General features: G+C 50.1%; 5 protein-coding genes across 5 annotated transcripts; 4 read left to right on the top strand and 1 right to left on the bottom strand.

Moving 5' to 3' along the window:
* The first annotated feature begins 1,739 nt into the window (after positions 1–1,739).
* Positions 1,740–2,889, top strand: BX661DRAFT_184098 (uncharacterized protein). The gene has a single exon (XM_051536398.1). It carries the CDS (start codon positions 1,881–1,883, stop codon positions 2,796–2,798), a length of 918 nt encoding a protein of 305 aa, XP_051391127.1. The 5' UTR covers positions 1,740–1,880; the 3' UTR covers positions 2,799–2,889.
* Positions 2,890–3,070: 181 nt separating this feature from the next.
* On the bottom strand, positions 3,071–5,836 carry BX661DRAFT_184097 (WD40-repeat-containing domain protein). The gene has a single exon (XM_051536397.1). It carries the CDS (start codon positions 5,677–5,679, stop codon positions 3,112–3,114), a length of 2,568 nt encoding a protein of 855 aa, XP_051391126.1. The 5' UTR covers positions 5,680–5,836; the 3' UTR covers positions 3,071–3,111.
* Positions 5,837–6,340: 504 nt separating this feature from the next.
* BX661DRAFT_184096 (transcription initiation protein spt4) lies at positions 6,341–7,213 on the top strand. Its single transcript, XM_051536396.1, has one exon. It carries the CDS (start codon positions 6,439–6,441, stop codon positions 6,787–6,789), a length of 351 nt encoding a protein of 116 aa, XP_051391125.1. The 5' UTR covers positions 6,341–6,438; the 3' UTR covers positions 6,790–7,213.
* On the top strand, positions 7,214–9,025 carry BX661DRAFT_184095 (PLP-dependent transferase). Its single transcript, XM_051536395.1, has one exon. The coding sequence runs from the start codon at positions 7,296–7,298 to the stop codon at positions 8,937–8,939; it is 1,644 nt and encodes a 547-aa protein (XP_051391124.1). The 5' UTR covers positions 7,214–7,295; the 3' UTR covers positions 8,940–9,025.
* A 3,426-nt stretch (positions 9,026–12,451) lies between these two features.
* On the top strand, positions 12,452–14,170 carry BX661DRAFT_184092 (uncharacterized protein). Its single transcript, XM_051536394.1, has 2 exons — positions 12,452–12,732; positions 12,780–14,170. Exons 1-2 carry the CDS (start codon positions 12,643–12,645, stop codon positions 13,929–13,931), a joined length of 1,242 nt encoding a protein of 413 aa, XP_051391123.1. The 5' UTR covers positions 12,452–12,642; the 3' UTR covers positions 13,932–14,170.
* The last annotated feature ends 610 nt before the right edge of the window (positions 14,171–14,780 follow it).

Genomic DNA, 14,780 nt, shown 5'->3' with positions numbered 1-14,780 from the left:
AATGCAAAGGAAAAGTAATCTTGCAATCCATAACCGCTAACTGATATATGGTTATGCGTTTCCCGTGGCTCAGCAATTGAAACCAGCAGGCAAAATGGCAAGTAAGGCCACGGGTCCACCCAAGCGTGACCAAAAACATTGAATCTAGTCAAAATACACAACGGAAATAAACTAGAAATGTGTGAATATGTATTTTTAAGTGTTTACATTTCTGCGCTGCAAAAATTCCGACTTTCGTAGTTACTTGCTACGAAAGAAATTTGAGACGCACTCGATTGCGCTTAGTAACTGAGCATGTATTGAATTTCTAATATAGTTAAAGCTGTAAAACTAAATTCCTAAAAGCTCTTGGTCACAGAGCATGCAAACATGAATTTATTTTGGCTGCCATGTTCTGAACAATATTATAACCAATTTTGTGCAAGGTGATCCTTGTAGAATGATCACATCAACACCAGCAGTACGGCATGCTTTGAGTGCCATTTGTCCGCCAGCACAGCACATCATGAACGTTGTCTATGAATGGTGTGCCTTATAATGCTGATCAATCGGTTTATCAATGGCTCAAAACAAATGCATCTGGTGCGGGCCCTGATCTTTGGTGCACATCTACTATATTTTTTGTCACAGCTGCTACCAGTGTATTATTTGTTGCACGCTGCATTTCCTCATACATTTTCTAGTATATAATAAACATGGTTCTTTTCCAATTACACCAAAGTTTAACACAGACGCTCTTCACAACAAAACAACATACAGTACACAGTACACAATACAAGCAACTTGAATTTCTTTCAGCTCCTATAACCAAAAATGCTCAGCCATATCTCTACTTTTACCGCCACTGTGCTTGCTATTGTTGCCGCATCAACCGCATTTGCCTCTGCCGCGCCTGCGCCCGAGGCCCAATTGCAGGAGCAGCATCAGAATCAGCAAAACTATGTTAGGCACGGCCATTCCCATTGCCACAATAATGGCCACGGCCACAACTGCCGCATGGCCAAGCGTTTTGGTGCGCTGGGCTGGGGCGCTGGCGGTGTTGGCGTTGGTGTTGGAGGCATCGGCGGTGGTTGGGGCTGGGGTGGATTCCCGGTTGCCGCCAACACTGTGAATGCATTTGACCGCAACTCTTTTGCTGCCAACACCTTCGACAACACCGTTTTTGCCAACAACAATAACGCCAACGTTGTGAGCGACAATGTGCACGCACTCAACACTGCTAATGTCATTGCTTGAGCCTTGTATCTGGCATGTAGTCACTGAGCAAGCGGTTGATATATACATCTGATAAGGGCGCATATAAACACATCTTTTGCGTGACTTTATACACTTTTGCTTGGTCGGCCAGGTTTTATTACAAATAAACAGAAGCAGTAATGCATGGATATTTTCAAACTCATTGCCATCTATTAAGTTTGCAAATGCTCGGTAAACATGTTGAAATGCAATACCGAGTTTCTAATCAATAATTGAAATCAATGCACAAAACCAGCGCCTGCTTTATTCACACATGGCACCAAATGCAATGGTATGTGCGCTGGCTTTTATACTCGAGATTAGGAACAAATATTATCCGAAAATAATTTTTTCTTACAAAATGAAAAACGCCATGGAAATTGGCTTGGGTAATATAACATTGTAGTTTGTTGGGCTTGCAATTGGTTAGCGAATTGATCATTTCGGCTTGGGAGTTTGTTGGAATTTTTTACCTGCAAGCCACTTGGCTGCGCTTTCTGTCGAAAAAGGAAACAAAAACGGCGCGGTACTTTGCTTGCATTTTATTTTACTAAACAATTGTTCTCTTTAAATTTACATTTGGTCTATTAAACACCATATTCTTATACTTTCTCCTTGCACAACACAAGCAATTTTACAAAAAGATGGGGCAGTACTGGTTCCTCGCATGCATCGACAGACGTGAAATTACGTCTTACGACAACGGGCTCAAACTGGGCGAGACCATGCTCCAGGGCTATTGCGATATGCTTTGCAAGATGCTGGCATATAAAACCCACTTTATCCGCTCAACTCCTCTTCCTGTGACGCAGACCGTCGCGCTAAAGGACAAGAAGCTCTCTGCCATCGAGGAGCTCCCTGACTTGATCATTGACATGATTTTCTCAAGTCTGACAGAGTATAGCTATATGGAAAACCCCAAATCGGTAGATGCCATTCTGTGCTTTGCACTGTCGTGCCACCGCTTCTTGGACTTTGGGCGCCGCCATTTGCTTAAAGACTTTAAATTGCGTAGTCAGCCAGAAAACTGGAGTGGTCATCGGATCATTTGTGTGGGCGACTATGCAGATGATATTCCCCCGGGTTTTCTCTCCGATTATGAGTGCGAGGAGCTCGGCAATAGAACTCTTTTTGAGTTTGTTAAAACATTCGGAGGGCCATCGAGACTTTTTGCGTATACCCCAGCTCGAACCTATCACCACGCAGGCAAAACCGCCTCAAAGCGCCTCATCAAGGCGCTGTTGCCCGAATTCAGGAACGTTAGTCAGCGGGACAAAGATACCGTTATTCGGAATCTGACGACCGACGAGTATATCCGCGCTGAAGCTTTCCACGCAACGCTTGATAAATTTAATCTTGAAGACATGCTGCTTTCGCGGATCGGCTGGTCGTCGGACCCTTCGGTCGCGTTGGTTAACAAAGTCGGCTTTCACCGGGGCACTTGGGCTGGCCATTGCATTGATTTGAACACGGCAGATACCGTTGACAGCACCTGGAAGGATGTGACCAAAGAATCATACGAGTGGATCAAAACCATCTACGAGGACCAGTCTGACGAATAATTTTCCATATTTCGATTTGATTTAGTATGCTATAAATGCAGATGCTAAAGCTAAAAATAGGGGTTCTAAAGCCATCAAAATGAACTGCCAATTATCTCTCATTTTTACATTAACCGAAGTGCAAAAAAACAATCAAACAAGCAAGTGTTCTTTCGTCGCCAACTTTTGAATACATCCATGAGATTTGGTAAAGTCGATATAACTTTATCAAAAACTACGTCTTTGAACTAAAAGGTAAATAAAAATTATTTTTTGAAATTTTTTGAAAAAGTATGAAAAATGCGTAAGTCCCAAATAGTATTCGCCAAAAAGCTCAAGCGCCATATTTGTGGCGATGGTATGCCAAGGGGAGCACGCTGGCAACATCTATCCAAGGCCTCTCAATGACCACCATTGTGTCGTTGTCAATAAACGACACATGCATCAAGTGTTGATAGCGCTGGGTCATGCGGAAGTTGTGCGGCACGTTAACATTGATTCCAGCCTCGCGCAGGCGCGCAGCATAAGTCGACGCCCAGTCTTTGCTCTTTGTCCAGTCCACTTCAACAACAGAGTCCTCCGCCCGGGCGTCCTTAGACTCGACCACGATGTCCATCCTGGCACTGCCATTGACAGACCCATCGACTGACTCCTCTTCCTTTTTCTTCCGCTTGATAATGTGCCGTGCGGATCTCTTGTCGGCCGCCTGCTTTTCGTCCAAGAACCGCGTTAGGATGTCCTTCTCGATATCCTTGCGCTTGTGGATGTTGAGCACGGCTCTCTTGGGACCTGGAGGGATCGACAGGTCTATGCGGGTGATATGGCCGGCCGCCCAGGCGTAAACGATATTGACCTCGGTGGGGTTTGTGACAATGCCAGAGACGCAGTCTCCAAAGTTTTCAAACGTGCGCGGGATATCGGTCGCCGAGTGCTCCTTGGTCCACTTCGTGAAGCAGGACTTGGAAACGTCCCACACAAAGATCAGATTGGATGCAGTTGTGATGACCAGGTTGCCCTTGAGGTCAAAAATCATGGCGGTCGGGAGACTGTCCACCTTGCCCTTCTGCATCGAGGGCAACACTGAGCTGTGTGCGCCGGTCACTGATGAGACAATGATGGTTGCGTTGGAGTCGCTGGTGGCCACAAACTTGCCATCAGCGCTCACAGCCATGTTGGTAATTGTCCGCAGCTCAACATCAGCTGGAGTCATCTTCCTAGCCTGGGCCGGGTGGGTGGGCACATTGTCGCAGCCGGCATCGGTCTCGGTCTCGTCCTTGGTGCTGCGGTGGCCACAGTGGCGGCGTACGGTCTCGAAAACACCGGACTGCCACTGCGAAATGTCGACAATCGACACGAATCCATCCGTCGTCGACATGATGATGCGGCTCTCATCGCTGGTAAAGCGCATCTGGGTGACGCCGCGGTGATCAGAGTAGTCGGGCACAAAGTTGGGCGGCGGGAATTCCTTCACGCGGCGCACACGCACATGCTCACCGCTGTCGCCGGTGCGGGTAACAGAGTAGAGCTTGGGGCCCGTCGAGTCCGACGCAGCGATCAGCGCGCCGGAGGGCGAAATCGTGCTGCTGAGAATGTTCGTTTTGGTGTTCAGGTCCATGCGCAGCAGATCGCGCTGCCGCTCGTAGACTTGGAGTGCCTGGCCGGTCTCCATCGTATCGTTCATGTGCGGCGGCATGGGCTCGGACTTGCCGAGCTCCCAGATTTTGAGCGTACACCCCTCGTGCTGCAGAACGAGCTTGGACTTGGGCGCAACACTGATAATGCTGTCGACCGGCGGGAAGCACGGCTGGCGGTGTGGGTTGTCGTTGGGGAACGAGTCTGACTCGCAGGAGGCCACCTGAGTGTCAGCGCCGCCGGAGATCAGCAGGTTGTGCTTGGCGTTCGAGCTGACTGCCAGCGCGCGCACATCATGCGTGTGATAGCGGCGGAATCCCGAGAGCTGCCACTTGCGGGTCTTGTTGGGGAGGGACTTCTTCTTGGTGCTGATGGCCTCGGCAGGGCTGCTTCCGATAAAGAGCTTGAACTGCGTGATCTTCGGATCGACGCCCGAGGCGAACACCGTGTGACCGGCCTTGTCGGCGGTCAGGCAAAGGACGTCGGCACCCTGTGCGCGGAAGTCCTGCAGGGAAACGTGCATGATCGGATCCCAGAAGACAACGTGGCCGCGCGAATCGCCAGAAACAATCGTGTCGTCCTTGAGGACGGTGACGGCCCATACCAGGGTCGGGTCGCGGCCTTCCTTGGGCAGGGTCATGCGAGCGACAACATGGCCAGTGCTAGCAGTCCAGATGCGCACGGAGCTGTCTGCCGATCCGGTAACAATGGTGGAGTCATCATGCGACCAGGCGACGGACAAAATGCGGCTGTTGATCTTGTCGAAGCAGCGCTGGTACATCAGCTTGTCGTCGGTTATGTCGAAAATGCGAATGTGACCGTCCTCCGTACCCACGGCCAGCTTAGTCTGTGCGTGATTCGTTGCCATGCACCATACCGCGCCGCCGTTCGAATCTATAATGGCCTTGGGCACCAGCTTGGCCAGATCCCACTCAATAATGACTGCGTTAAGGCCGGCTGTGAACAGACGCGGTGCGCGCTCCACGAGCCGCTTCTTGGCGGCCTCGCGCTCAACATTAGTGTCAAACAGCTCCAAGTCGTCTGCGGTCAGCTCGGTCTGGTGCGACCACGCCAGGGTCTCCACGGATCCCTTGACGACGTTGGGAATCATTTTGTCGTAAACAAGCTTTCCTTTGACACCCCAAAGCTCAATGTCACCGTTTGCCCGGCCAACGGCAATGTACTGGCGCTTGGAGGTCTCTGGTGTAAACTCGATGGCGTTGATCGCCTGTGGAACATAATCGACAAAGCGACACCTGTGTATCTGCATGCTTTTATTTTACTTTCAGTCGCGCTATCTGGGTGGCAGCAGCGGCAAAATTGGATGGTGGTAAAAGAGGAAATAAAAAGAAATAAAAATAAGCAAGGCCAACACGAATTCAAGGAATGCAACAACAAGAATAGACGCAAAAAAATATATGTATATAAAAGAGCAAGCAATATTTTTTTTCATTTTTGCTACAGCCAGGCGTTGAATGATTTTTTTTTCTTGTCGAAATAAGCGAAAAATTGGTAACAAAAAAATTGCGATTTGATCGGATCAGGATCAATCAGCGGATCAAGAAAGCAATTTTACACTTTAGCAAATCCCCGGAACTGCGGGGTAACCTTTGGGATTGCGTTTATGCGCTTACCTTTATAGTTCGTCAAAAGTAGTGCGTTAATAGTGCATTTAACGCCTTTTGCCAGAGGTAGGAAAATAGAGAAAGTGAGATAAAATAGATCTATTGAGCGAGATATAAAGCAAAAAAAAGACGAATAAGACTAATTGTCTACCGCGCCACTTTACCCGTCATGGGCTCCTATTTGACAAAATATACAAACCAAAACTTGCAGCTGCCTTCCCACAATACTAATGATTGCATTCGTGTCAATATAGTCTAAAAAGTTGATTTATAAGTTTTTATTTTTTTTATTTTTTACTATTGCTTGTTTACCATCACTTGTTTATCTTTTTGTATTATTTTCCTCAGCTGTTCAATTCCAAAACCTACTTTTCCCAAAGCACACATTTAAATTATCTCTCAACATGGCAGCACTCGTTCCCAAGGATAAGAGGCAGTTGCGGGCGTGCCTGATATGCGGCATTGTTCTCAACCACCACACGTTCCGCGATATTGGCTGCCCCAACTGCGAGTCGCTCATCAAAATGCGTGGACAGAATGACGTTGTCACGGACTGTACCAGCGGCACATTCGATGGATTGATGGCAGTGTTCCACCCGACAAAAAGCTGGGTGGCCAAGTACACGCATGTCAACATGTCCAAGCCTGGCATGTATGCGGCAAGCATCACTGGGCGGATTCCTGAGGACATTGAGGACACGCTGGCGCAGAGGGGATTTACGTACCATCCGCGCGACGGAACTGCTGAGGAGTAATTAGAGGCTTTTTATTTGGCGTGCACACTGTTTTTTATATTTTGAAGTGCGCCCTAATTTAATTGAACTTGTGGCGGTTCGAACTGGTCGGTCCAGAAAAATGCAGAAAAGTTCGTTTATTATTATTATTGTTTTTGCTGCTGGCGGCGGTGTTGTTAATCTCACCCCTCTCTCCTTTCTTTTGCCGCCAGAGATGACAGTTATATTTTGGGGGTTATTTTGGATCGGCGGGTGTGCAGCGGATACAACCTTGCCAGCCCGCGCACTCCCCGCATATCTCAACAACTGCGACTGTATGCGCGCGTTTTCCGCCGTGTGGAGTTTGCATCATCGCCATATGGTCTTTACTCACACGGGGCAACGTGATTGAACTTTTAAAAGAATTGTGCACGGTTGGCACTGGTCAGAAAATTCTCCATTTTTCCATTTTTCCATTTTTCCATTTTATATATTTTCCACACTTTAGCTCATATATAATTTACTTTCTACACTTATTACTCTGAAAAATGCCTCAAGTTTTAAGCACGCTGGCCAGGTTCGACTGGCAAAGAATGGCCTCTTACACAGTCAGGAATCCCAAGCAAGCGCTTATCAATATCGCCATCGCGTACTTTGTCTTCCGACAGTCACTAAAGACAATTAAGAAAATATCAATCTACGGACTGCGCAGCGCATTCATGCTTCTATGGAAGCAGATATCCGGCGGCATCGTGCGGCATGTGCGCAGGGCGCCTGGCACCGGCATTGTCGTGCAGCGAAACATTGACAAGATTGTCAAAGAGATCGAGGACAGCATGACTGGCGACGTGCCCGGCGAGGCCAAGTACTTGGAAATCCCCAGCAGTGGAATGGGCGATGACGAGATAATGGCAGTACTGCGCCGGCGACAGAACGAGCGTGGCGTGGACTGGAGGAACGGCCGCGTGTCGGGTGCCGTCTACCATGGCGGCGAGGAGCTTACGCGGCTGACCAACGAGGCATACTCGCTGTTCAACCTAAGCAATCCGCTGCATCCAGGTGTTTTTCCCGGCCTGCGTCGCATTGAGGCTGAGGTCGTGCGCATGGTGCTGGACCTATACAATGCCACGGACGAGTGCTGCGGGACGACAACATCGGGTGGCACAGAGAGCATCATCATGGCCGTGCGCGCCCATGTTGTGTGGGGCCGCGAAGTGCGCGGCATTAACAACCCGAACATTGTTGTGCCGATTACAGCGCATGCAGCGTTCGACAAGGCTGCGGAGTACTTTGGCATTGGCATCACCCATGCGCCGGTCGATCCTGAGACGCAGAGCGTGGATTTGGTGGCGATGCGGCGGGCCATTGACTCCGACACCGTTCTGATCGTTGGCTCGTCAACCACGTTCCCCCATGGCGCTGCTGATGACTTGGCTGCATTGAGCGCCATGGCGATCAAGTACAAGGTCGGTCTGCACGTCGACAGCTGTCTGGGCAGCTTTGTCATACCTTTCCTCAAGGAGGCTGGCTTCCCCGAAGTCATTTGCGACTTCCGTCTGCCGGGCGTCACATCCATTTCGTGCGACACGCACAAGTACGGGTTTGCGCCCAAGGGCACATCGGTGGTCATGTACAACAGAAAGCAGATGCGCCGCTACCAGTACTTCACTATATCGACCTGGCCTGGCGGCATCTACGCCTCGCCGACCATCGCTGGCTCTCGCAGTGGCGCGGTCATTGCTGGCTGCTGGGCAGCGATGACAAAGATGGGCCGCGACGGGTACTTGCAGCAGTGCAAGGATATCGTCGAATGTCGGATTGCGATACAGCGCGGCATCGAGCAGATTCCCGAGCTTTTTGTTGTCGGCAAACCAGTGTCTACGGTGGTGGCATTTGGCTCAGTCGAGCCCGTGGGCATTTACGGGGTTATGGATGAGATGAAGGCGCGCGGGTGGGACCTGAGCCCGCTGCAGTACCCCGCGGCGCTGCATATTGCGTGCACGCGGCTGACGGTGCCGGTTGTGGAAGAATTTTTGCGCGATCTGCGCGACTCGGTCGGCAAGGTCAAGGCCAACCCGAATAACTACAGCAAGGGGTCGAAGGCCGTCTATGGCTTTGCTTCAACCGTCCCTGACACGACCATCGTCGACGAAGTGGCCGCCGGGTTTATCGACGCGCTGTATGCCGTGTAGCGCGGCAAATGATAAAATGAATATTTAATCTTGCTACGAAAGCTGCACTTGCAAGGTTGAGAATAAAGAAAATGTAATAAAGCATTGGTAAAATACAAAGTCCTCTTGTGGTGTATTTAATATCCGGAAAAGCCCTCATCGTCCTCGTCCTCGTCCTCGTCCTCGTCGTCGGACTCGAGTAGCTCATCGATCTCGCGCGTCAGCTCCTCGAGTCTCACCTCTTTGGCCCGCTTCATCGGGCTCTGTATCACAAAATTGGCAGGGATAGGTATCGACGACAATCCCAATCTCAAGCCAGGCAGGCTCTGTTCTTCACTGACATGGCGCTCGGACGCCTCAGATTCTGAACCAGGTGTCACACCGCGCTCGTCCTCATCCCTACCATCCTCTTCCTCTTCTTCACCCTCTTCATCATCGTCGGAAAAATCGTTGTCGTTTTCACCCAGCGACGACACAAACTCAAACACCGATGCCATTTCGGGCTCCTCCAGCCACAAATCCAGCTTGATCTCATCCGCGTTCTCGACCTCCAAAAGCCTCAGCAGCGAGGCTTCGAACCGAGTCAGGGCATTACGCGTAATCATATCGGTGACAAGCTCGTGCTGCGCCAGTGTGCGCACAAGCACAAACATCTGCTGCAGCTGGGTGTGCGGCGTTGTGTCATCGAGGCCCAGCTTGTTGAGCGCCTGTACGAGCACCTTGCGGGTAGCTGGGGCCTCGACAAATGTTTTTTTGAGCGCGTCCACGGCTAGGTTCGCGTAGGTGCCTAGGCGGGTGGTTGTCCGCATGCTGCTGCTGCTGCCGTTCATCGCGCTGATGGCGTCGAGGATGCGCGGGTCGCACCAGGAGATAATCTGCTGAACCATCTGACCTTGCGTGGTGGCCCCAGCCTGTGCGTCGCCACTGCCGCCGTGCTGCTTGAGCATGTTGTCCAGGCGGCAGATCGTACTAATGGCGACCTGCTGAAGTAACGCTTGGTTCTCGTGCGACATGTAGCTGAATGCCGGGAAAAAGTACGTCAGACACTGGCGCAGCGCGTCGTTCCCACTGGTCGACGGATCGTAGTACAACACCAGGAGCTCCTCCAGCACACTGGCCGGCTCTGGGATGCGGTGCGCATACAGAAGGCGCGCTATTCCCTCACCGGCTGTCGCCTGCGTCTTCTCATCGTCACTCTCAAGCTCAGCGTACAAGAGATCGACAAAGTCCTTTGGCGAGCCCAGCGTGACCGACAAGTCGCTGATACCGTACATAAAGGCCAGATCAAGCAGCGCCGACAGGCCCTTTGTGTGCAGGTCGCCCTTTGTGTACTTGACAGCCTGCACAAACAGCATAACGTTGCCGACAGCCAGGTTTTTGTCCAGCAGACAGCAAAGCGCCAGACACTCGATGCCGTACTCTTGCAATACCGTATCCGTGCTTTGCACGGCGGGCACCACGCACTCAGTGAGGAGTCCATACATGGACGATCCCTCACTGAGCGCGTCAAAGCAGCGCTGCAGGATGTACTTGATGATGATCAGGCTCTTGATGTTAACCAGAAGGGCCTCCATCTGTTCCCTCTCGGCGCTGCTACTGCAAATAACCGGCGCGAGCTCGCGGACGTCCGACACGACTTCAACCATGATCCGGATAAAGTCTTGCTCGTTGATGGATAGCTTGCGGATAATGTCAGCGATAGCCTCGATGTTGTTCTCGGGGATCTCCGGCACCATGATCATCTTGCGCATCAGCGTCAGCATCTCGCGGCGGCCGAGTTCGTCCGGGAAGTCAGACATCTTGGCGACAAGAAGTAGCTGATGGATGACAAACTCATAGTCCGGCCGCATCTCCTCATCGTCCTCAGACTCAAGTTTGGCGCTGAAGCTCTCGAGCAGCTGGGCCAACTTCATGACCTCGGGCAGGTGCTTGTCAATCTGGTCAACGTCCTTGCGCTCAAAGAAGAACTCGAGCGTCGAGCGGATAACGAATGCAACCTCGGGTGTCAGGTTTCCCCACAGCTCATCGTCGAATGCCAGGTTCTCAGGAATCTCAGTGTATGCCGAAAACATGGCCTGCATGACCTTGTTGGCCGCCGGGCTGTCGACCACGTCGAGCGCCGAGGTGAGTTCCAGCAGGTTCTGCCCGGAAAATGTTAGCCAGCTCTCGCCAATCATCCGCACGCACGCACGCTTGACGCCCTGATCGCGGTCATTAATACCGGCCACCAGCAGCCGCTCCCGGTCTTCAATGCTCAAAAGATGGTATCGATCGGCGGCATCACCTTGAGAAACAGACACTTGCGGTTTGTCGGGTCCACATCGCGCGCGCGCTCGAGCACAAACGGCAGCGTGGCCGGGTTCTTTTCGATGTTTAGCAAGACCGCGCGGCGCACCTCTGCGCTCGGATCGCTGTGCATCAGGGTGATTAGCGTATCCGTCACACTGTCCGATCCATCCTCGTTGTCGGCTTCGCCGCTGTCCGTAGACTGCAGCTTGGTCAGTGCAATGGCCGCGTTCACTCTGATTGGTGCCTCCTTGTCGCGAATCCGCTCCGTCAGCTGCTTGATAAGATCAAAGTACAGAACCTCATCGATCGCGCCCAGGTTTGTCACCGACATGGCGACTATCTGGCAGCAGCGCATGCGTGTCATCTTCTCTTTGGCCTGGAACCCCTGCAGCAGATACTTGATCAGGAACTCGACGAATCGCGATGACACGGTGTCAGCCTCCTCCTCCTCCTCCCCAGTGTCTGCCGTAAACACATCGTCTGCGTCTGCTGAGTTTGCCTTTGCTTTGGCTAGCGCTTGCGTGTCCATCTCCTGGCTCACCTGAACAAATATGGCTACCAGTTTGACCACTTTGTCGGTGCTGGGCTCGCGCTTCTTTATGATCAGTATCTTGTTTAGGTTGCGGATAAACTCGTTGTTAAATGCAGCCTCGCCTGTCATATTCTCGGTGTCCACGTCGTGACACTGTGTCTGCAGCTTGTGCAGAGCTACTGCGTGCTTGCGGTGCCCTGTGGCGCTGCGCTGCGCCGCGTCAAAAATGCTTGGGATCGCCGAGCGCAGCGAAGATATTGTGTCTGGCCCGCCCTTGCTTTTGGAAGGCATTCTAGAGTGTGATGCTTTTTAATTTGGTGGCCGAAAATGCGGGGGAGATAAAAAATAAAATAAAAATAAAAATTAGAAATGAAAGAAACAGTGAACATTAAAGTAAACAACAGCATTACGGCCAAATTTCGAAATAAAAAAGTGATTTCTTTTTGAATACTCATACAGCCTTGACTGGCTCGCTGATTGTGCGGTTCGCCGGTTCGAGTTGCACATGGCGGTTGTTCCTTTTTTGGGCGAAGAGGGATCCGCGAGCTAATTTATTTGGAACCTCATGCTTCAACGTAAACATGCATGTTTTGTATGCATGCGTGCGTGGAAAAATGAAAATCGATTGATGGCAAGGTTGCAGCCTTCTTGCTATTTGGAGTCTAGGGCTTTCTGGGAGGCATGTGTTTATTTCATCGCCTTTTACTCTTTTTATTTCTCTTTGCACTTGTTTGTCTATTATTCGATTATTTTTCTACTTTTCCTTGTGTGCACAGCTCTTTTTTTCTACCCTTCACTCGCATTCACCCTTCCCTTCCTTTCCTTAACACAATTTCCCTTTTATTGTTTATCCCACCTTTTACACCGTTTAACGAAATAGTTTTTCTTTTGTACAGAATAAAAATGGGGTTTTTCCGGAGAACTACATCAAAGTCGAAGGACGGCAGTCAGGGCGCACCGACAACGCAACGCTACCTTGATGCTGGACTCCAAGTGGCAGCAGCAGCAACAACCGCGCCTAATTCCAACAAGCAGCAGAGCCACGGTTCGACATGTACGATCGGGATGATGCCAGAAGCTACGTTAATGTCGATGGCGATGGTGCCACCTACGAGCAGGGCCGTCCATACCAGAAGCATGAGCACTATTATCAAGAGCCACACAGCGTTGGCATATCCGCAATGCGTACAAAAGATTCATTCAATCGCGACGAGGAGGGCGATTTCGACGATGCCGCTAGCTACCACTCTACGTCGTCCAATCCCGGAATGGCGCGGCCGACGACAGCCGGGGCATCGGCATCAGCGCCCACAACCGCGTATTCAGGGGACACGGGCTATACTCAGACATTACCCTCGCGGTATCTACAGATGGCTACGCAGGGCCGCGGGGGCGCCAGGGGCAACAATCCAATTATTGACAGTTACTACAGCACGTTTGGCGACGACGACAACGTGGCACGGACCATGGGTCAAATGTCACTTTCTGCGAATGCCCGTCAGATGCAGCAGCAACAACAGCAGCCACAGCAGCAGCATCAACCTGCATCCCACATACAGCCTTCTCTTCCCAGCGGCGGCATGGTATCCTCGGCTACTGCCAATGGAGGTGCCATTCGCTTGCCAGTCATGCAGACAGAGCCAAGACAAAAGTCAGAGCAGGAGCTGGGCGAAGATTACTTTCAAAAGGCCGTCAACTTCCACGAGCTAGGTGATCTAGTAAGTGCCACGGCATACTTTAAGCGGGCAGCCGACAAACACAGTCCGCTGGGCATGCTGTTCTACGGCCTGTCGCTCCGCCACGGCTGGGGCTGCCAGCCGAACGAAAACCTGGCATTTGTGTTTTTGCAAAAGGCCGGCGAGCAGGTGGTACCGCACGTCAAGGACATGGATCCGGCAGTTGCGGGGATGGCCAAAGATGAGTTGGCTATGGCTATATACGAGCTGGGTCAGAGCTATCGCCATGGATGGGGTGTCTCGCAGAACAAAAAGACAGCCGCGTATTACTTTGAAGTTGCTGCGGAGCTGGGCGATGCAGACGCACAGGGCGACCTGGCTGCCTGCTATGAGAAGGGCGATGGCGTGAAACGGGATATGAAAAGAGCCGCTCATTATTACCGCTTGGCCAATAAGCAGGGTATGGAGTTGTTTGGCACGTCGTGGATTTACAAGAAAAAATACGATTCGGACTAGTTATTTCTATGTATAGTTGTAGAATAAATGCTGTGAATATTTTTAATGTTCAATTTCAACCCGTTTTCCAGCAAAATGGTTTAGTATCTTGTTGGCACTCAATGGTCAAATCAAAGGTTGTCGGGTGAATATTTTAAATTGATTGTCATTTTTTACACGTCAAAGTCTGGCCAAAACAACACAAAGTGAAAATTGCAAGCAAGTTTAGTTGATACTTTATCTAAGAATATTTACGTGGGTAATGAAGTGTATTTGGATAATTTTTTAAAGAAAATAATAAAAAGGAATTGATTATGAGGGGGAAAGGGGGAGGGGCAAAAAATTAAAGCTATTTTTTTTAAAAAAAATGAGAATAAATGAATGGAGGGGGGAAGTAAACAGGTGGGTGGTCAACCAAAGTTTTGAAGACTTTGCTCGCACCCGTTCGTTTCAACTTTCCATTCGCATTTTTAAAAATTTTAAACATGTCTTTTAAGCGTTCACAAATTAGAATAGAAAACAAATTAGAATAAAATAAGCGAATAAACAATGAAACGTGGGCATATTTAATTAAATTCGCAAACACCCAATATTTTTCAAATTTACAATTGTCGAAGCGCAATTCATTCCATAGAACAACCAGCGTGTAAAATCTTGGCTAGACATGTTTGCAGATTTTCTTTGCCCTTATAAGTATAGCTTATTGAGCAAAGACAAAAAGTAGAGACAAAGCGGCAGAGTGTACCAAGTCTTATCTTTGTCCTATAAAGTATTACAGCAACATTTAAAAGCGCTATCAGCATAAAGGCCAATGGGCATGGCTTCATGCTTATTAAATTATTATTTTCCAACATGACTTATAGTGCATAT

The sequence above is a fragment of the Kickxella alabastrina genome (assembly GCF_025024165.1).
Source record: "Kickxella alabastrina strain RSA 675 chromosome Unknown BX661scaffold_14, whole genome shotgun sequence".
Lineage (NCBI taxonomy): Eukaryota > Fungi > Kickxellomycota > Kickxellomycetes > Kickxellales > Kickxellaceae > Kickxella > Kickxella alabastrina.
This window is presented reverse-complemented; position numbering and strand designations above follow the sequence as displayed.